The 22,042-nt window shown below is 45.0% G+C and overlaps 1 protein-coding gene across 14 annotated transcripts in view; it reads left to right on the forward strand.

Moving 5' to 3' along the window:
* The window catches only part of NDEL1 (nudE neurodevelopment protein 1 like 1), a 99,431-nt gene that overhangs the window by 25,762 nt on the left and 51,627 nt on the right, over nucleotides 1-22,042 (forward strand). For all 14 annotated transcript variants that reach the window (XR_009254772.1, XR_009254771.1, XR_009254770.1 and 11 more), the window contains 6 exons: nucleotides 6,990-7,087; nucleotides 8,794-8,947; nucleotides 9,869-10,017; nucleotides 11,754-11,890; nucleotides 13,969-14,142; nucleotides 18,514-18,605. Coding sequence is in view for 10 of the 14 variants with exons in the window: in XM_058703111.1 (XP_058559094.1) it covers nucleotides 7,002-7,087; nucleotides 8,794-8,947; nucleotides 9,869-10,017; nucleotides 11,754-11,890; nucleotides 13,969-14,142; nucleotides 18,514-18,605 (792 nt within the window). In the remaining 4 variants the exon portion in view is untranslated. The remainder of the gene's footprint in view (nucleotides 1-6,989; nucleotides 7,088-8,793; nucleotides 8,948-9,868; nucleotides 10,018-11,753; nucleotides 11,891-13,968; nucleotides 14,143-18,513; nucleotides 18,606-22,042) is intronic.

Genomic DNA, 22,042 nt, shown 5'->3' on the forward strand with positions numbered 1-22,042 from the left:
AGATCTGTACCCCATCTGTGTGAGACACGGCATTGAGGGAAGATTTGGGTAGCAGGGGAGAGGACAAATTTATCAGCTTTGATTGCAGCTTCCTGAGATTATTGACGTGTCATTAATAGCTTTATTTTTTTTTTTTTTTTTAAGCAGTGTAGTTTTCCATATTGGCTAACTCTGTATAGCCTTAGTATCTCCAGTTACATAGTTTCAAGTAACACAGTAAACACATCCTCCCGCTGTAACCTGAGGCAAACTGAACAGACTTCCTCTTTACAGCCCCTGAGAAGATCTTTTGAATATTGGCAGTGGTAGCAAGTGTTTGTCATTTGTAAAAATTCTGATTTCTGGAAAAGGTTATTTCTCATGAATAAAACCAGAATGATAAAACTGGATAATACCAATCAGGAAGCAGTAAGAATGAGGTGTGACCACAAAGAAGTAACTGTTTTGTTTTTTTAGTTTCTAATCTGGGTCTTCAAGGCTGTTCCAAAAGAAGTTTTAAAAATGTTTTCAGTAATGGTGGTATCACCAGACTGTGTGTATACCTTCCGGAAGAGATTAGCTTTTAAGGAATCATTTGTATGTTATAAATTCTGAAGCACATTTATTTTGTGGTCGTATTTCAAAGGTCCGCTACTGAACAATTTTTTTTTTTTTTTTTACAATTTAACAAAATTTATGCTACATTTACTATGTGCCAGGCCCAGTATTAAGTACTTTACACATATTAATTCACTTAATTTTCATAACAACCTTATTTTAGTTATGATCCCCATCGTACAGGTGAGGAACTGGGGGACTGTGGTTGAGTAACTTGCTCAAAGTCACCCAGTGAGTGAATAGAGGAGTCTGATTCAAACCCAGGCAGTTTGGCTCCAGGATCTGGGCTTTCAGCTACTATGCTGTGTTGTTTCTACCCCATGTTCCTGGGTTAAATGTTTTTAATTGGTTTGTTCCGAAAGAGATGATGGTCACTTTAGTAAAAGGTTTCAGGTGTAGATGATACTGTTTCAGGGGCCAATAAGCACGTTGTAAAAGCAGCCTTTAATTGCAAAAATCGTAGTCAACATTGAGTTCAAATAAGAATTGAGAGAATAAGAGACGCATGTGTGAAGTAAAAACGCATATTAATTTTGCTAGTGTTATTTGACACTGAACTAAGTAGTTGGACAAGGAGGACACAAGAAATAGAGCTAGACGTTCAAGAAGTTTCTCAGGAAAGTCTATTTAAAACCTGAGTCACCAGAGAATACTGATGGAAACGTTGGTAGTTTTGTGAAGAATATGGCCCTATTTAAGAACCAAAAATCAGGGACACATGGGTACTTTATAGCACACTCCCAAGTGTAAATAGTGAGATTCCTCAGGGAACACTACTAAGTGCCCTTCAAAGTCATAACTGCATTGGGGTCTTAAGATCCGTGTAAATGGGCCGGGAACAACAGAACAGCCTCCCCCAGAGAAGTTTCAGATTTGGCATGTGAATGGTAACAGTTTTAGATTAAAAACAACTGTAGAAGGATTGACTCCACATTAAAACACATTCAAAGAAATGTCAGTTGCCCAGGACAGCATCTGATGGTCATTATGAACTTCTGTAAGGACTCCGGCCCGTGGACCACTCAGTTGACCCATAGCAATTGCTGTCCTGTAGCAGAGAGAGTACTGAAATCTTAAAAACATGTTGAAATTCTGAGGGGGCACCCATCACTCAATTTCAGAAAGGCGTATATGTAATCTAGAGAAGGTCCAAAGCATGACAGTGAATTTTGAAGGGACCAAGATGGCTGCCAAGTGAATATTAGCTACAAAGACAAGAAATACTTTGAGAAGAAGTATTATCCTCAAAGTCTACAAAATTAAGGCTTAAAAAATAATACGAACTTGTTCACCAAATCCTAGAACCTTACAAGGGAGCAACACACAGAAGTTATGGCAATTAAAACAAAAAAAAAAATTTTAATGTTTGTTTATTTTTGAGAGAGAGAGAGAGAGAGAGGGAGACACAGTCTGATGCAGACTCCAGGCTCTGAGCTGTCAAGCACAGAGCCCTATGTGGGGCTCAAATCCACAAACTGTGAGGTCATGACTTGAGCTGAAGTCGAACACTCAACCGACTGAGCCACCCAGGCGCCCCTAAAGTTATGGCAAATTTAAGGGCAAAAATAGGAATTTCACTGATGGCTATAAAATATGGAACTTGTCTCATTTGCATAAAATAATGTAAATCAACAAATTAAACATTGTAGACTTGAAATCTTTTAAAATGTATATAAAGCTGGGGCGCCTGGGTGGCGCGGTCGGTTAAGCGTCCGACTTCAGCCAGGTCACGATCTCGCGGTCCGTGAGTTCGAGCCCCGCGTCAGGCTCTGGGCTGATGGCTCAGAGCCTGGAGCCTGTTTCCGATTCTGTGTCTCCCTCTCTCTCTGCCCCTCCCCCGTTCATGCTCTGTCTCTCTCTGTCCCAAAAATAAATAAAAAACGTTGAAAAAAATTTAAGAAAAAAAAAAAAATGTATATAAAGCTTAGGACTTTCTAACCGTGTGTTTCCCTTCTCGGAAGTTTTTACTTTTTTTCTTTTTTAAAAAAGATGTTAAGTAATATCTATCCCCAACATGGGGCTTGAACTCACAACCCTGAGATCTGAGAGTCACGTGCTCCCTTGGCTGAGCCAGCCAGTGCTCCTACTTTTTTCTTTTTAAAAAAAAAAAATTTTTTTTTAACGTTTATTTATTTTTGGGACAGAGAGAGACAGAGCTTGAACAGGGGAGGGGCAGAGAGAGAGGGAGACACAGAATCGGAAACAGGCTCCAGGCTCTGAGCCATCAGCCCAGAGCCCGACGCGGGGCTCGAACTCACAGACTGCGAGATCGTGACCTGAGCTGTAGTCGGACGCTTAACTGACTGAGCCACCCAGGCGCCCCCTTTTTTTGTTTTTTTTGTTTTTTTTGTTTTAACATTTATTTATTTTTGGGACAGAGAGAGACAGAGCTTGAACAGGGTACTTTTTTTCTTATAGACATAGGAGTGATGTGTGTTCATCACAACCTTACGTTTTTCCAGTTTCCCACTCAGATGGTCTGTTACCTGGGATTCCTCGTTTTTTCTGGAGCTGTCCATCTGGCTGAGTTACTCCTTTGGCCTGATGGACTAGGCTTCATCTGGGGACCTCTCTTTGCAGTCCCACGTTGGAGCCACCGTTTCTTGTATCCTTTGCTGTCCAGCCTAGGTCTTGGTTCTCTCTCCCCTGGAACTGTCTCAGGAAGTGTGTGGGAAGTGACCCCCCTGAGTTCTTATGTGAGAAAAAAATTCTCTCATTGTCTGAATTTACCTGTTTCCTCTGTGTTCAGTAGGTCCTGGGGTTTTCTTATTCACACCGCTGGGTTTTCTCACTTGTCTGGTGGTTCTTGGTTGTCCATTTATATTTAAGACCAAAGGGCTGGATGGTGATCATTTTATTTATTTTTTATTTTTTTATTAAAAAAATATATATTTTAAATGTTTATTCATTTTTGAAAGACAGAGAGCACAAGCAGAAGTGGGGCCGAGAGAGAGGGAGACACAGAATCCCAAGCAGGCTCCAGGCTCCCAGCTGTTAGCACAGAGCCTGACGCGGGGCTTGAACTCACAAGCGGTGAGATCATGACCTGAGCCGAAGCCGGACGCTCAACTGACTGGGCCACCCGGGCACCCCTGGATAGTGATCATTTTAGATGGCAAGCTTGTGGTGGTGTCTCCAAAGCTGTCCCCTGTACGTCCCATAAGCTCCATATTCTTCGATGTGGAGCCTGTTTGGAGGCTTTTAAGTGACTACGAACATGGCTTGGCATGCCTCGGATGGATTATTCTGTCTAGCCGAGAACGATAGATTTTATAATCCCCATTTAATACACGGTAGAAATAAACTCCTCACAAATCTTTTTACTTATGCCATTCCTGGAATAGGAATTTAGATATTAATAAAGGAAAGCAGTACTTTGGAAAGTAAAGAGGGAATAACGAAAGAAAGGTTATAAATCAGTGTGAATATTTGTTGAATTTCTACTGTGTCGCATGTTTCTGGTGATGGAGGAGGGATTTATAAATGAGACACTGGTCCTGCCCTCAAGGAGCTAGCTGGGAACCTTTCCTTTTTCTACAGATGTTTATCTGAGCTAGAGCAGGTAGCAGCAAACTTTGCTTCTTGTGTTCCTCTGATCTTCATAACGTTTTGCAAAACCGCAATTTATTGGATTGTGCATTAAAAAACCGAATATTTGAATTGCACATTGGTATGTGGTTGCCATTGTTTAAGTGACCAGTGCATCTATCCAAAATTGAAGCCCCGTGCCTGTGAGCTTCTGTAGGGCTGAATTCATAGATTTCAAATGTAATCCACATATTTTGGGGCGTTTTGGGGAAAGACCTTACGTAGAGCATTCAGAGGACACAGCGATTGTTGCCTCTTGTTTGGATGCTTGCTCTCGTGTGCTGAAGTTATAGCTTCATCTGGCTTGTTAATATGAAATAGGTCCCTTCCCTCAGTGACTTAGGCAGGAACTCTCAAGAGTTATTGATAGCACATGGTGATGCCTTCAGGGGCTTCAGATACTCTTTTGGGATACAGATACTTCTGGACTGGCCTCATCATTCACACCTCACTACATATTGTAGCTACAAATAAGATTGCCCCTACAACTGGGAAAATGGAGTGGGGATGGGGAGCTTTGATGAAGGGATAGGATTGTAAAATTAATCAGTAATGTTTACTAGTCGGTACACCTACTTGAAGAAACCTTAAGTCAGCTAGTCCAAACTCTAATTAGATGAAAAAAACGGTTAAGAGGGTAAGCATATCGCTTAAGGAGTTTAATGGCAGAATTGGAGCCCTGGAAGCCGGTCTCAGCAGGACTCTCCACTCTGTGCAGCTTACATTTTAATGTGCTGTTGGGCCATTAGGGCATCTCCAAGAGCAGGGTAACGCAGGCAGAAGTGTGCCGTGGAGGAGTGATCGCATTAGAGGAGGGGGCACTTGGTGCACTCAATGCTTCTCCAGTGCTCAACAATGTCTGACACGTAGCAGTTGCTCAGGAAACGCTAGAAAGCACTAAGTACTTTCTCTGAGCAAAGTGTTGTGCTTGGTGCCATGAGAGAGGCGGAGTGTGTCAAGAATCCATCTGTTTTCAAAGAACTCTTAGGCTGGTTGGTGATTTCAGATAATCGGGAGATTGACTAACATGTCGAAAGTAATACTGGGTGGTGTGGTTAGGAGAGGTTGGACTGAAACAGAACACTGCAGTTGGCCTCAAACCAAGTGTGTGAAGTTATGTGTCACTATTATTCCGTGAGAAATCACTCTTGTACCTACCTGTCTGGTACACCCACCCTGAAGTTGGCGTTTCCTGTTCGTGACTTCAGGAACGCCTTTTTGCTCAGCCTTTATGAGTGGATCGTGCTCTGTGAACTCCCAAGTTCTCTGCAACCCCAAGTTTCTGTTCGTTTACTTCTAAAGCTGGTCTTTAGTTCTTGCTGCCCAGTAATGGATTAGGTTGATCCAATTTTGGTTTAATTTAGTTAACATTATTGAGTATCTTGCTATTGTGCAGGCATCGTGTTGGGGTAGAAATAAGAACAGTGCGCAGCCTGATGGTTTAAGCAAATGCATTACTGTGTGGTAAGTGTATTCAGGAAAGCAAGTGTGGGGTATAATGGTAGACAGGAGTGTAGGGGATTTTAGTGCTGTCTGGGTGAGGATAGGAAAGGCTTTCTGGAAGGGATGGCAGTGAGGTTTGAAAGGACAAGTAGACCCTTTCCAAATGCACAAGGACGGGAGAGCCATTCCAGGTAGAGGAAGCATCCAGATCTGAAACAGAATGTCATGTTAAGACAGTTTTGAACAGTATTGCTGGAATATAAAATGCGATACTTGGGAGGGGGTTGTAGGAGGTAAGACACTCTAGTTATGAATGTAGAGTGAGCCCAGTGACCTTGGTATTTCATTTTCTGGCCGGTTGGAGTTTTTAGATAGTCCACATGCAAAGTTAACTGAATAGATCTCCTCCTCCCCCCCCTCCCCCCCATGCTTTGGGTGAGCAACCAAGATGAGAGAACATTCAAGTTGGGGGATTAGTGAGCTTATGGAGGAAGCTTTGGACTTAAAAGAAGTGTAATAATAGTAAATTATTGAGAATGTGGTACCCGATTTCCTAGTATGGTCACCTGGCATGACATGTCCCAGATAGGTCTTTTGAAGCAATTGTACCCCAGAGGGGGACACGCTATAGTAGCCTCGGCTCGGGCAGTAAACTTGGTTCTGTCGCTCGATTCCCAGAAGATCAGCTGGCTGGAATGCAGCTGTTGGAGCCCGGTGTGCTGGACGATTCCGCGGGGCCAGTTCCTGTGCAGCCTAGGCTTTGACCCAAAGTGCCTCGTGTGCCTCTGTACCAGAGCACGTTGTTGATATCCTCTCCTGACTTTATCCAGAACATTGGGGGTCCCTGAGGTTGGGCAGTAAGATGATTTGTGTGTCCGAGTTCTAACAGTTAATCACCCTCAGGGTCTGTCATGTTTAACTCCCTCCAAAATGCTGTAGATTTCATGTTGTCCCAGATTTTCTACTTTTATTTAGATTCCTATGTTCTCTATTGTTTTAAAAAATTAGAAAAAAATAGCTGTCAGTTATCTATCAATTTATTGTATGCTCTCTGCCTAGTGTGGGGCTCGAACTCATGACCCGAGATCGAGTTGCACGCTCCACCCACTGAGCCAGCCAGGTGCCCCGTTCTCTGTTTAAAAGTTTGTCTTTAGGGGCGCCTGGGTGGCTCAGTGTGTTAAGCTTCAGACTGTGGCTCAGGTCATGATCTCACGGTTCGTGAGCTCAAGCCCCACATTGGGCTCTGTGCTGACAGCTCGGGGCCTGGAGCTTGTTTCAGATTCTGTGCCTTCCTCTCTCTCTGCCCCTCCCCTGCTCTCAAAAAAAATAAACATTAAAAGTTTGTCTTTAATATTTCACAGGCTTTCTTGATCATGGATGGTGAAGATATACCAAATTTTTCAAGTTTAAAGGAGGAAACTGCTTATTGGAAGGAACTTTCCTTGAAGTATAAACAAAGGTAATAATATTGAAAAGCATCCTGAAACTAGGGGAAGGCGTTTGGAATACCGGTGCCAGCGTGTGCAGATATGTGTATCTTTTAACATAAAGCTAAATTTAGAGTTTCGGGGTTGGGTTTGGGATTCTGGAAATAGAGCATGGCTTGTATTTAAATAGTATAAAAATGCCATAAAATTTTATTCAGATTATTAAAACAGTAAGAAAACTTCACGTTTGTGATTTCTTCTGGTAGTTGACCTCCTTTTACATTTGGCCTGCTGTGTGTGTGCTGATTCTGTCTCATCCTTTGGTCTTTGGGAGATTCTGATAAGCTGTCTGGGGCTTCATACAGCAGGCGCTAGTTCTCTTCAGGCAAGTGCTGTCAGTGTTTGGAGCTAGCGAAGCTTTGGAGAGGGGAGGAGAGCTTTAATAGAAATGGAGTGTTTTAATGGAAATCTCAATTATTCTAATTAGTTGAGGAAGCCTTTTATATTAATAACCTTTTAAGCACCAAATTTGTCTTTAGATTTCTTTCTGGTTCTTTATCTTTTATTTTTAGAGAGAGAGAGCAGTGAGTGCAAGTGGGGGAGAGGGGCAGAGAGGGAGAGGGAGAGAATCTTAAGCAGGCTCCATGCTTAGTGAGGAGGTCGATGCAGGACTTGATCCCATGACCTCGGGATCGTGACCTGAGCTGAAAAATAAGAGTCGGATACTCAACTGATGGAGCCACCCAAGTGCCCCTTAGATTTCTTTTTAAAATGCAACTTAACACACACACACACTTTCCTACTTTGGTATATAAAGCTTGTTAAGCCTTATCAAACCTTTCATTGCTATTTCAGCGAAGCCAAGTAAATTATGCTGATGGATATAGGAGGGGTCTGTTTATGGCAGGGGCTCTGAATCTTTTTTTGTGTCATAGATGCCTTAATTGGCTGGGGAAACCTGTGGACCCCTTCTCAGAATAACGTGTTTTTGTTTGTTTTGTTTTAAATATTTATTTATTTTGAGAGAGAGGGAGTGAATCACAAGCAGGCTCCCTGCTTCAGCACAGATCTGATGCGGGGCTCAATCCCACGAACCACGAGATCATGACCTGAGCTGAAATTAAAAGTCAGATGCTTAACTGACAGAGTCACCCAGGCGCCCCAAAATAATGTTTTTCAGTGCATACAATTAAATAATAAAATTACAAAGGAAACCAGTTGTATCGAAAAACACTTAACAGTACTTTGTGGCAAAGTAATGTGTGTTTCTTTATTAATACCTTAAATCAGAAAGATCTAGGGGTGGGGCACCTGGGTGGCTCATTCAGGTTAAACGTCTGACTTCAGCTGAGGTCATGATCTCATGGTTCATGAGTTCGAGCCCTGCATCAGGCCGTCTGCTGTCAATGTAGAGCCCACTGTGGATCCCCTGTTCCCCAGTCTCTCTGTCCCTCCCCTGCTCATGCTCTCTTTTTCTCTCTCAAAGATAAATAAACATTAAAAAAAAAAAGATTTAGGGGTGAGTGTGTAAAATGTGAGTCCTTTTGGACCTTTTAAGTCACTTTCACTGAACCCTGAGCCTAGAATAAGTGATGTAAGACAGACTGTCTTTATCGTGTAGTATATTTTGTGGTAGCACCAGCGTTCGGGCACAGTCATTGACCTGACCTGCAGTCGTCTTCCCGCCGACCCTGGGACTCCTCCTGTGACTCCTCTTTCCCACTCTGTCTGTGATCAGCTTCCAGGAAGCTCGGGATGAGCTAGTTGAGTTCCAGGAGGGAAGCCGGGAATTGGAAGCAGAGCTGGAGGCACAGTTAGTACAGGCTGAACAGAGGAACAGAGACTTGCAGGCCGATAACCAGAGACTGAAGTATGAAGTCGAAGCACTAAAGGTAACCGTGGCAGCTTTACAAGCTGCTGTCGAATGCGCTGGGCTGTGTTCACATGAGACATACGGTTTTTGGGTGGAGCTTAAGAGCAGCAGGCAGAAAAAAAAAAAAAAAGCCTTAAAGTGAGTTTTCGGAATAAACTTTTCTTTCATGGAACCAAGGGGAAGGTGGTTTGGGGTTTAGGAGTTCACTTAGAAACCCTGTAGCCGTCCGGTTTTTAGCGATCATGTTCTCGTGACACGTGGCCATTCTGTCATTTTCCAAAGCTGCCTGATTCGCTCAAGATTGCCTCATTTGGTGGCACTTTAAAATTATTTTGTATGAAGTACACATTTATTCCATTATTCATAGCCTCTTTACTTTTGAAGTTCATTTGGGGTTAAAAAAAAAAATCCCTTTTTAGAAAGGGATTTCTAGGAGTTAAAGGATTGACCCCCTTTGTTGGTGTCCATCGCCTGCCTCAGCCAAGGGCCTGAGGGTTTCTGTGCCCCTGGGCGTGGGGTGGGGTTATGGTTTGGAGAAGGGGGGGGACACAGGTGAGAGCTAGGGCAGTGGGGCTCTGGGTGGTGGTCTCCCTCTCTGTGCTCACCCGGGCCGCGTTTAGCCTGAGAACCCAGAGTTCACCCCCCTCCCTGAGTGTGGGGTTGAGGCACTGGTTTCACAAAATAGGGAAATAACCTCTTTTCAGAGAGGTCATTATTAGATTTCTTTCTGAGGGGAGAATGGTTGACTCTCTAAATTCATGAGTTGAGGTGCTTGGAATGCATGTCTTTTTTTTTAACGTAAGGAGGAGAGGAGGACCATCACCTCAGATTGCGGGTCATTTCCTTGGATCCCTGCCCTCGTGGTTTGGGTGACTTCCTTCACTAAGGACAACTCGGTGTTAACCACACACACTTTCCTTCCTGTATCCATTGCCTTCAGGAGAAACTAGAACATCAGTGTGCACAGAGCTACAAGCAGCTGTCGGTATTAGAAGACGACTTGAGTCAGACCCGGGCCATCAAGGAGCAGTTGCATAAGTATGTGAGGGAGCTGGAGCAGGCCAACGACGATCTGGAGCGAGCAAAGAGGTAAATGGATGCTGTGCACTCGGTTGCAACAAGCAGACTTGGCGACCAGGGTTGAAGATCTGTCAGCTCTCAGCTCAGCCTGTCACCTAGATCTTGGTCCCAGAACGTTGCCTTCTGGTATTTCATCACATTGGTGCTAAATCGATCCTTCTCTCTCCAGATAATGCCCTTCCAGGGTTTTCTCCCTGTGTGTCCTTCTTCTGTCCTTCATTACCGTTGTTGGTCCTGTTGGTGTTGTGTCTTGTTTTTTAAACAGCTCTCCTTTACTCCTCTGTCTTTCCCTCTGTGTTCTTAGTGCTGCCACACTTGTGGCAGGCCCTGCATCTTCTGCCTGAATTCTGTAGTGACTTCCTCACTGGTCTGTCTTTACATCTTTACTCCTTCTCCTTCTCTTCAGTTTAAATGCTAACCTATGGATTTTCTCAGAATGCTGCTTTCGTCCCAATTCTGCCGCACGGCCTAGAGTGGCGTGCTGTTGTTACTGTTGCCGAGCTTTTCTGCCGTCTGTAATGAGCTGTTTCTGAACCATTCCAAACTTGATTCCTGTCACTTTACAATTACCGTCTGGTAGTTCTTTCCTTAATGTCTGAGTGACTCCTACATGCCTGGCTTGATGCTAGAACTGAGGAAGACAGAGGTGAGCTAGCCGCTGCCCTCGGGCGGGACCGACGTGGACCTTTGACACGGTCAGCACTCGAGCGAAGAGAGTGTCCAAGCGGCTCCAGGGCACAGAGGCGGCGGCTGCTGGCGTACCGCGGGGGAGCCGGGGCAGCCTTCGCCGGCGCCGAAGCTGGAGTCTGCGAGGAGGGAAGAGGCCAGCCAGGGGGAGAGAGAGCTGTAAAGGCAGAGAGGCAGGAAGGCTCAGGAGGTGGGAATATCTCACTTTGATTGACGTGTGGAGACAGTGTGGCTGCACAGCATGAGATCGAAAGTGGTTGGGGCAGATTGGGAAGAACCTTGCGTGCTGTTTGAAAGCCGTTCTAGAGGCAATGAGGGCCTCGTGAAGAATTTTTTAAACAAAGGAGGGACACCAGACTTTGACGGGATAGGACTGAGGAACTGGAAGTAGGGAGGAAGACCCTTGAGGAGTAAATCCCGGTGATGGATGAGGAATTGAGCCCGGGGCGGAGCGAGTGGAGTTGAGAGACGTTTTGCCAGCCGATAGGACCTGGTAAAATGGGCCACAGGCATTAAGAGTTCTAACTTGAGGTTAGGGAACTGTACTTCCGTAGCAGGCTGCACGCAGTGGGCCGGGGGCACGTAGTAGGTGCATGTTAATGTCTGTTGAATAAATGAGCACGGCGAGAAATGCAGGAAGAAGAGATGGAGTAAATGCAGCGGGACCTGGGACTTGGTGTTTTAAACGCATGTTTCATTCTTAATGTACTCTAAAATTGTTGGAGAGTCTTCTTGGAAACGTGTCAACTTGGTTGTTGTGTTTACAATCCGGGGGGGGGGGGGGGGAGATAAAGTGTGTAATAGGTGGCCTGCCTTTGAGGAACCGTAAGGATTTTCGGTGGGCATTTAAGAGAATACATTGAATGGCCCAAACTAGCCACAGAGATACTAAGTGCCACCAGAGGTCACAAGGGGGTGGAGACCATTCTCTTTCAACTGGGCCAGGCTTTCTAGGTCAGGAAATGGCATGAGCTAAACGGACAGTTTCCTTTTGTATTAGCTGTTTGCACGCTATTTATTTAATTCATGGACTCCCAATTTTTTTTTCTTCTTTTTAGAGCAACAATAGTGTCACTGGAAGACTTTGAACAAAGGCTAAATCAGGCCATTGAACGAAATGCGTTTTTAGAAAGTGAACTTGATGAAAAGGAATCTTTGTTAGTCTCTGTACAGCGGTTAAAGGATGAAGCCAGAGGTAAACCTAAAACTTGAAGAACACCCTCTACCCCACTGTCCCTAAGCCCTGGTTCTAAGCCAGCTCCAGGAGCAAGGTTGAAGGCCTTGTGCACGATCCTTTTGTCAGGCACTGTGCTGCTTTTAGTCTCTCAGCACCTACATCATCAACTCGAAGAAGTAGGTAGTATTATCCCCCTTTTACAGGTCAGAAAACTGAGCAGAGAGAGGTGGAGTTGGGTCCAAAGTCTTAGAGCTTTTCAGTGGGGATTCAAACCCTGGTCTGTTTTCCAGAACCTTAACTGCTACCACTGTGCGTGTCCTGCTCGGTTTCTTTGGGTCTTCTCCTGTGTTACGCACAGAATGACACTGCGTGTGTGCACATATGATAAAGAAGAGACTGCTTTCTTTGTAGTCTGCATTCTACCAAGTATTAAACAAAAGATGGAGGGAGGGAGAATTTTAAAAGGAAAGTATGTATTCACTGTATGCTTGTACAGCAGTGTAACTCCCCGGCCCCCTGCCCCCAGGCCCTGGCAACGCCGTTCTTCCTTCTGTGTCTGTGAATCTGACTCTTCTAGGAACCTCACAGAGGTGGGGCCGTATGGTATTTGTCCTTTTGTGACTGGCTTGTTTCCATTCCGCATAACGTCCTCAAGGCTCATCCCTGTAGTGGCACGTGTCAGAATTTCCTTCCGTTTTAAGTCTGCATAAGACCCTGTTACATGCACAGATCACATTTTGTCTATCCATTTATCCATGGATAGACATTTGGGTATATACCCAGGAATGGGATAACTTTGTATACTTTTTTTTTTTTTTTAACGTCAGTGTTCTGTAGGTCAGTTGAATAACTGGAAAAGGAAATGTTAATTTGGGCGTAAAAATTCTAGATTTGAAAGCAAGAAAAAAATTGCGACTGTTTTGAATGCTTCCTTTCTATAACAAAATACTGCATTTTGATAATTAATAAACCATACCAACCCACTTAAAATTCTAAAAGTGTACTTCATTGATTTTGCAGTAATCCCAAAAGAACAGAATAAAAGCAAATGAGTTGAAAAGAGCATTTATTTTTGTGTCCTGTAGGTTCAGTGTGAGTTTTGGTTTGGCCTCCATCCTGTTTCTTTTTTTTTTTTTTTTTTTAATTTTTTTTTTAACATTTATTTATTTTTGAGACAGAGAGAGACAGAGCATGAATGGGGGAGGGGCAGAGAGAGAGGGAGACACAGAATTGGAAGCAGGCTCCAGGCTCTGAGCCATCAGCCCAGAGCCCGATGCGGGGCTCGAACTCACGGACCGCGAGATGGTGACCTGAGCCGAAGTCGGACGCTCAACCGACCGAGCCACCCAGGCGCCCCATCCTGTTTCTTTTTGCACGTGAGCATAGTTTGCTGTCCTCTTAGGTTATAGCATTTGTATTGGCTTTTGTTTTCCTTTTTCTTTTTTTTAAATGTTTATTTTTGAGGGGCACTTGGGTGGCTCAGTCAGTTGAGCATCCGACTTCGGCTCAGGTCATGATCTCACGGTTCGTGAGTTCGAGCCCTGCATCGGGCTCTGTGCTGACGCCTCAGAGCCTGGAGCCCGCTTCGGATTCTGTATCTCCGTCTCTCTCTGCCCCTCCTTTGCTTGCACTCAGTCTCTCTCTTTCCCTCTCAAAAATAAATAAACATTAAGAAAAATTAAGAAAAAATGTTTATTTTTGAGAGAGAGAGAGAGAGAGACAGTATGAGTGGGAGAGGAGCAGAGAGGGAGACACAGAATCCGAAGCAGGCGCTAGGCTCCAAGCTGTCAGCACAGAGCCCGACGTGGGGCTCGAACTCATGAACTGATCGGCTCGAGATCACGACCTGAGCCACAGTTGGAGTCTCAACCGACTGAGCCCTCCCAAGCGCCCTCCCAAGTGTTTTAGTTCTAAAAGATCATTTAGACGGTAGGGTTGTCATTTTTATACCCCAAGAAATAAAAAGCATTAAATAGGAAACTCGTTTTTGGGAAATAGTCATTTAGGAGGAATGTCTTTACGGCTTTTCAGATGTGACTTTGCTGGGTGTGTCTGCTTCCTCGAATGAGTGTTATTCCCTGTGCAACATTTTGCAGATTTAAGACAAGAACTGGCAGTCCGGGAGAGACAGCAGGAAGTCACCAGAAAGTCGGCGCCCAGCTCTCCGACCCTGGACTGTGAAAAGATGGACTCTGCTGTGCAGGCATCGCTTTCTTTGCCAGCTACTCCCGTTGGCAAAGGGACGGAAAACAGTTTTCCTTCACCCAAAGGTTTGTGCCGTCTTTTCTTTCTGCACCTGTGGTGGATTAGCGACGGAAGGGGGTCTGCCGTGGAAGCAGGGGTCGCCATGGGGTGAGCAATGGTTTCACTTTAGAAGTTGGTGAAATCAAGCACTCTGTGGAGCAGAGGAAGAGGTGGGTTTCCCAGGCGGCTCCTGCACAGGGCAGTGGTGCCTGCGTGTACAGTAAGAGCAGCTTAATGCATTGAGTCTTTAAGAAGTTGCAGGTTTTTCAAAGCAACGTTGATTTTTTGATGGTAGCAGGAATACAGGTTCATGTTGAAAAGTTGAAACAAAAAGACCCACTGCAGTCTAACCGCTGCAAGGCAGCTATTGGTTTTTTTTTTTTTTTTTCAACATAATTTTATTTTTTTAAATTTACATCCAAGTTAGCATATGGTGCAACAATGATTTCAGGAGTAGATTCCTTGATGCCCCTCCCCCATTTAGCCCATCCCCCTTCCCACACCCTCCAGGAACCCTCAGTTTGTTCTCCATATTTATGAGTCTCTTCTGTTTTGTCCCCTCCCTGTTTTTATATTATTTTTGCTTCCCTTCCCTGTGTTCATCTGTTCTGTGTCTTAAAGTCCTCATATGAGTGAAGTCCTATGATTTTTGTCTTTCTTTAATTTCACCTAGCATAATACCCTCCAGTTCCATCCATGTAGTTGCAAATGGCAAGATTTCATTCTTTTTGATTGCTGAATAATACTCCATTGTGTATGTGTGCGTGTGTGTGTGTGTGTATATATATATATATATATATACACACATACACACACCACATCTTCTTTATCCATTCATCCATCCGTGGACATTTGGGCTCTTTCCACACTTTGGCTATTGTCGATAGTGCTGCTGTAAACATGGGGGTGCATGTGTCCCTTCGAAACAGCACACCTGTATCCCGTGGATAAATGCCTAGTGGTGCAATTGCCGGGTCGTAGGGTAGTTCTGTTTTTAGTTTTTTGAGGAACCTCCATGCTCTTTTCCAGAGTGGCTGCACCAGCTTGCATTCCCGAGGGCAGCTATTGTTAATGCGGAATTTTTTCCGCTGTGTGTGTGTGTTTGCTTGTGCCACACCTTTTTACACATAAGCTTGGGGATCGTATTTAAATACAGTTTTATTTCTTGGGCCGCTTCACATATCACCGAAGACTAGAGGCCTTTACACACGGTGTGTACAGAGAGACTCCCTGAGTTACCATTCGGCTCAGGTGGGCGTGGGCTTTCTGTTACGTGCCTCGGTGGCTGCCGTTTTCAGAGGTGACATTCGGAGTAATCCACGAGCAGTACGTGAGAACGTTCCTTTTGCTGTCAGCCAGTATGGTTTTTTATATCCAGCTAAGCAGAAACACCACTTAGTGGCCACTACGTAGAACCTTAGAATGGAGCCCCCACAGGGCTTCATTCAGATTTGTTTCTTTTTTTTTTTTTTTCCAACGTTTTTTATTTATTTTTGGGACAGAGAGAGACAGAGCATGAACGGGGGAGGGGCAGAGAGAGAGGGAGACACAGAATCGGAAACAGGCTCCAGGCTCCGAGCCGTCAGCCCAGAGCCTGACGCGGGGCTCGAACTCACCGACCGTGAGATCGTGACCTGGCTGAAGTCGGACGCTTAACCGACTGCGCCACCCAGGCGCCCCAAGATTTGTTTCATTTTTGCAGCTTGCAGATACTTGGCCACTCCCACTCCTCCATTCTTTTTTCTTCCCAGACTGGAGCTCTTTCTTCCCATCCCTTTTTTAAATAAAGGATCTTCTCTTTCAGAGTGATGGGAGAAGATTTTCTCTTCAGACAGTTAGCGAAATAAGCTCGCTCTATCTGTCCTGCCCAGTACAGTAGCCGCTAGCCCACGTGTGACCGTTCACATTTAAGTTTTTATTACAGTGAATTAACATTTAAAATTCAGTTTCCCAGTTGCAGTAGCCACATTTCAAGTGCTCAGTAGCCCTTCAGTAGAGAACTTCTCCTACCTTCACTTAGTTATAAGGTGAAATCGGCCCAGGAACGGGAAAATGCCATAGAGTCGTTAGGGTGGTGTTATTTGCGCTTGTGCTGGGGTTGCTGCCGAGGACATAGAGCAGGCGGGGTGCACATGGTCGCAGGTGTCAAAAACTCTCACTGTCCATTTTGGAGAATGGCTGCTTGTGTATTTGAGGATCTCAGAATTCCTAACATTTGAGAATGAACAAAGGTTTGCTTTCTGGTACCGATAGAACTGTGTGGCTGAGTTCTGAAAATTCTTCAGTTGAGCCCTAATCAGAAGAATCGGGAGCTCAGTTGAGGTAAGACCCAGACAGGTGCGCGTCCTGTCATAGCTCATTAGAGTTTTAATTCAGGGACTTGGCTGCTGTGAGCAGGGCAAGGTCAGTGGGACACAGAGCTTGCTTGCTCTGGCACAGGATTAAGATTGTCAACCCCGAGGCAGTGCTGTTTGTCCAAGTAGGCTGGGACGTTTGCAGACTGGGACTGAGAGCATGCACTTTAACCAACCTGAAAGCTGCTGCGTGCCAGATCACCGCACTTGTGTGACAGATGAGTCAGCACAGACCTGACGAGAAGCCGGAGATTAGCGAAATCAGTGCAAGCCTGAAGGGCCGTCCTCTATGAAGTGGTCTGTCTTTAGTTGTATTTTAGGAGTGACACTGCCGGTTTCCAAAAAGCATCTAAGACAGCTTTCCATAAAAGCACAGATTTAATAATTTGAGGATAATAGGGAAAAACGAGGTCTGGAAATACCTGCCGAGAAAAGTACAGCAGTTTGTTTATACCCTGGTGAGCCCCTGTCCTGTGCCGTGCGTTATTCTAGATGCTGGGAGTCTAGTGGTGAACGGGACCGCGTCCCCACCTTCAGTTAGATTGTATTCTGGAGGACAAGGACAGTGAACGGCAGCAACAAAGCGTTTACGTACTGATCAGCGCTCTGTAGCGTTGAGTGCTTCCTATGGGCAGGTGTTTCGAGAGTGTATTAGCTAACTTAAACTTCACAACGACTTTGAAGTGTTCTTATTAGCCCTCTTCTACATATGGGCGGCTTACTAAAGCTCACACAGTTACTCAGTGGCAGAGATGGATTCGTATGTAGCAGTTTAGCCCAAGAGCTCGTAACTGGTAGACACCATCTCAAAAGTAAACGGGAGAAACGTGCATGACTGAAAACGGCTGCTGAGGGCGTGCAAGAAGGTGTGAGTAAATGTCACACGAAATAACCCCATTCCGAGTGGGGAGACTGCGGGAGCATCCGTTCTCCCCAAATCAACGAGTAATTTAAATTGCTAATGAAAATCCCAAGAGGGTCTTTTAAATTGGCAAGTTGATTTTAAAGTCACTCTGGAAGAGTAAGTGTGCCAAGAAAAGCTTGAAATAGGCTGATAACAACAGGCTTTTCCCTTCAAGACAGCAGAGCCTGTTTTAATGCTGCAGTAATGAAAGCAGCCTATTTCTGGTGCAATAGACTAATAAGTCAATGGAACTAAAATATATAGGGAATTCAGCGTATGAAAAGTGCCATTTCAGATGAGACGAGTCGTCTTCATGTTACGGTATTAGGACATTTGGCTATCCGTTTGAAAAAAGCTTCGATATTTGATGGATATCAGTTGATAACTGATGTAAATGTTAAAAAAAAAATTAGGAAAACCTAAGGAGGACGTAAGAGGAACATATTTATGATACCAAGGTGAGGAAGCCCAGGCTTCCCCCACCAAAACAAAAAGCTTGGAAGATGAATGTCACACTGAGAAGCGTAAGACCTAGAAGAGAGAGGGTGAACGTCTACAGTCGATAGGGCCCTTGCACGTTGATTAAAGGAAAAGACCACCCAGTAGATGAAGTGTGGAGGATAAACAGATGATTTCCAGAAGAAGAGATTCACATATCTAGTTAGCAAGGAAACACAAACACAACAGAATGACTATCAAATTGGCAAAAAAAAAAAAAAAAAAAAGAAAAAGATAATGTCTCGTATTGTTGATGGCGTTGCCATACAGATTGCTGACCTTGGCACAACCTTCTCAGAGAGCATTTTGGCAGTATCTCCTAAGGTGGACGACATGGGCATATCCTGTGACCCAGCAGTTCTATTTTTAGGAATCGCTTCTCCAGAAATCCTTGTCTAGATGTTTGAAGGATATATGTCCTTTTAGCATTATTTGTAATGTAAAATTAGGTGTAGTCTAAATATCAGTCAGTTGAAGGAGACAGTTCAACATATTGAGGGTGTCCCACTTTGTACTTCCTGTCCACGGTTTGGAATTCTTTTTCATTGCGCGTATTCTGCTTTGTAACGTCAACAACAAAACCGGCAACAAGATGTAGAGGGAACAGCAAGTGTAACCACTCCTCTCTTCTTTTTCTCTAGCTATACCAAACGGTTTTGGTACCAGTCCACTAACTCCTTCTGCTAGGATATCAGCACTAAACATCGTGGGGGATCTCTTACGGAAAGTAGGGGTAAGCATTCAATTATTTACCCCCGCGTATTTCAGCTGCCAAGGTGTTGAATTCTTAATTCGGAGGGAGGGAAGAAAAAAAGGGGACCTTCTTGTGCTGAAGGCCTTGATTAAGCAGAGAGATGGAAGCATCTGGTGACGAGCCGAGACTGCTCCGGGGAACAGTGTTGGGGCTCGGGCCCGCTAGTGCTTCTGCAGACGGCCCTGCGCGCTGAGCTCTTGGCCCCCCACCCCCAACCCCCGGGGGCGTTCTGTGTGTCCCCATGGCTGTTTCCCCATCGTGGCCCCCCCATCTTTTTCTACACTGATTGCTCTGTGGCCTGCTATGTGTTCTGTGCCACTCCTGAATCCTGTTCCTGCTGTAGTCTGCCCCCCTGACCACCCCCTCAGCTGTCTCTGCAGGACTCAGCACTGGCTCGCGACGGGCCTTCCTCGTCTTAGTCACGTCTGTCTTACTGCTCCTTGGCCACTTGAGCTTCTGTGCTGTCTCCTTGGCTCTAACCCGGTATTCCAGAACAGTTGGGCTTTTGAAATACTAAACTCGTTTTACTGCTTATTCAGTTTTTTCCTTCTAGAATACCTACTCTCTGACCTTACAGTGGTGGGAGCCTCTTGGCCTTTTAGCCATCTCTTGCTTTCATTTCTTGTGCTCATCCGTGATCCCACAGATGGCTTACTCTGTCACTGCTGACTCGTGATCTTTTTGGCCATGGACGAGACCTGCCGTCTGGATCAGTCAAGCAGTTGGACCTCTCCTTCCCTGAACCTGGATCTCAGGAAGCAGTTACGTAGCTGTGTGGATTTATGCCACTGTGAAGTTAGCGTCTCCTGCTTTGGTTCCCTCTCCTGTTTCCCTCGGCGACTTCTACCTCCCTTCTCAGTGATCTGCCCCTGAAACTGCCCGCTATCCACTGCCCCTTCACATACTTTTTTGTGAGAGATATTTTCTGAAAAAAGCAGAAATTGCATTATGCGTCACATAACGAAGAAATGGGAGGCCACGGTACAGGGTCCCGTGTCTGCCTTTTCTGGCCGATACAGTGATTTTCTGACCATCAGAGTAATTCTAAATCTGCATTTTAGCCTAGTATAAAAAACAATAAAAATTATTTCATACAGTACATCATGTTCTCTCCTAACCATTTCAAAAATCCCATTCGTTACAAGAATTATGGTATTTAGCTCCATAACTCAAATAATGTGCTTATTTTTCGGTGTCTTGACTTCTCAGCTTTAAGCAAAAAGATGAAGTTAACTCATATCCCCCCAGTTTTTTATTTTTTGGTCTCTTGGTTATTTTTATAACTTTAAATGACATGCTTAAACCTCTGTTTCTCAATTTATTACACTCTCAGCTCCTTGTTGTGTTTGTGAGTTCTCTGTCCCATCTTGCACTCTCCACTGGTTGGTTGTAAAAACTGAAAACTTGTAGCGTCTACAGTGTTCTGCCCCCCCCCCCCCCCCCCACCCCGTGTGTACTGTCCATCGTAGAGCAGGAGCTGGGCTCTTGACTCAACCGTGTGTCAAGCATTTGGTTTTTTATGGTTTACTCAAAATATGCCCAGTTTTTTCCTATTTGTATCCTAGCTGGCCTGTAGGCCTTTTTCCTTTTCCTGGCACTCTCAATTACCACCTTCTTCTGGTGGGTGGAAGAAGCCAGGCCTTTCTTTGCCGGGTCTCATGTCTCGCAGCTTCTCACGGTCCCTTCCCGCCTGTGCTTGGATAGGCTCGTGGCTTCTCTGCTGCGGTTCTCTGCCCTTCGCCCCTGGGTTGGCTCTGCGTGTTCCTGGACTTCCTGTCCGCAACTTTCTTTGTTCCTTGTTTGCTTTGCTTATTACGTTAAGTGATTTATTCAGAAATGGTGCCCGAATGGTGACCTTGGGAGTCCCTGTGTGGTTTATCCATGGAGTTGACAGCCTGCCTCCCAGACGTCACCAGAGCTTTTGGTCTGCGGTTATTTGCCAGCCCTGCGTGCTCTTAGGGATGTTTCATTTTCCACTTCTTTGTCCTCCTTTGTCCGCTGACTTGAACTGGAAGCTCCATCCCCACTCCTGCATCCTCTTCCACTGAGAAATCAAGGCCATCTGATTTCAACTTCTTCGTTTCCCCTCTTACCTTCTTTTGTTACTCTCCTCTCATCGCCTGTGTTTGTAGCCATTCTCCCTTTTTATCTCCGTGGTCAAAGTATCATGTTCTGCCCATGGCTGATTTTGTCCCTCTGTGCCTTGGATCCCAGGTCTTCCAGCCCTCTTGTCGGTGTCTCCTATATTTTTAGCGTTTTACTGTGTTGTAACATTTGTATGTCATCTTTACGGGTTACACGTTATGTGTCATGTACATGCTTTGTATGTGATATTTGTGTATTACGAATCCTACAGTGTTTAATCCAAGTAAAAGCATCCGTTCTTTCCTTTTACCCTATCTCTCTCTTTAACGGTCACCCTCTTTCTCCCTTCCCTTCACAGCAAGGCTTTTTGAAAGTGTGTCTTCATTTATTGTTAGCATTTTTTACCGCGTTCATGCTCCCCAGACAGCCCAGTCTGGGCTCTGTCCCCTGCTCATTGATGATCTCAGCACCGCCAAACCCAATGGATGCTCTTTGTTCTGCCCTACTTCTTCTTGAAACATTCAACACTGACTTTTTTTAAATGCCTTTTTTTTTTTTTTTTTTTTTTTAAGTTTTATTTTAGAGAGCGAGAGTGCGAGCAGGTGAGAAGGAGAGAGAATGAATCTCAAGCAGGCTCCGTGCTCTGCGGGAGCTTGACATGGGGGCTCGGTCTCACTAGTGGGATCGTGACCTGAGCCGAAATTAAGAGTCAGCTCAACCGGACACCCAGGCACTTCCCCCCTTTTTTCTTTCTTTGAGAGAGAGCGAGCATGTGCACGTGATGCCTTCTTTGCTTCTCTGATCCTGTGTCAGGTCTGCTTCCTGCCTTCCTGCTCGTTCTCTTTGTCGTCTTGGTGGGTCTTCATATGCGTGCCCTTTCAGTGTTGATTTTACTCAGAGTTCTGTCCTTGAATTCCTGGTCTCATTCACAGCCATGACCTTGTCTGCTCCCTGGCGTGAATATCTTCTCAGTCTTCATTTCTAGACCCCTCTTCTCCCGAGTGTCAGACTGCAGGTCTGTACTACTGATCCCTCAGACACAGGTCGTGTTGTAGGACGGTGTTCACTCAGCAAGTACTTGAATGAGTGAGTGTCTTGCATGTAGGAAATGAATGGCTCTCTAATAGTCCACAACTCAGAAAGGAACCTGGCATCTGTCTCTTGTCTACTTGTGCCACATTTTTCTTAGTGAAGGTCAGGATTATAGCTGTAACCCTTGGTAACACTGAGGGGAATAACTTGTTCTGAGCTCATGATGTTGGAGTCAGCGTAAATATCCCCTCTTTCTATTAGGTGACTGTGGCTTAAATGGCTACCATTATCCACTGAGA

Source organism: Neofelis nebulosa, chromosome 16 (genome assembly GCF_028018385.1).
Source record: "Neofelis nebulosa isolate mNeoNeb1 chromosome 16, mNeoNeb1.pri, whole genome shotgun sequence".
In the NCBI taxonomy this organism is placed as follows: domain Eukaryota; kingdom Metazoa; phylum Chordata; class Mammalia; order Carnivora; family Felidae; genus Neofelis; species Neofelis nebulosa.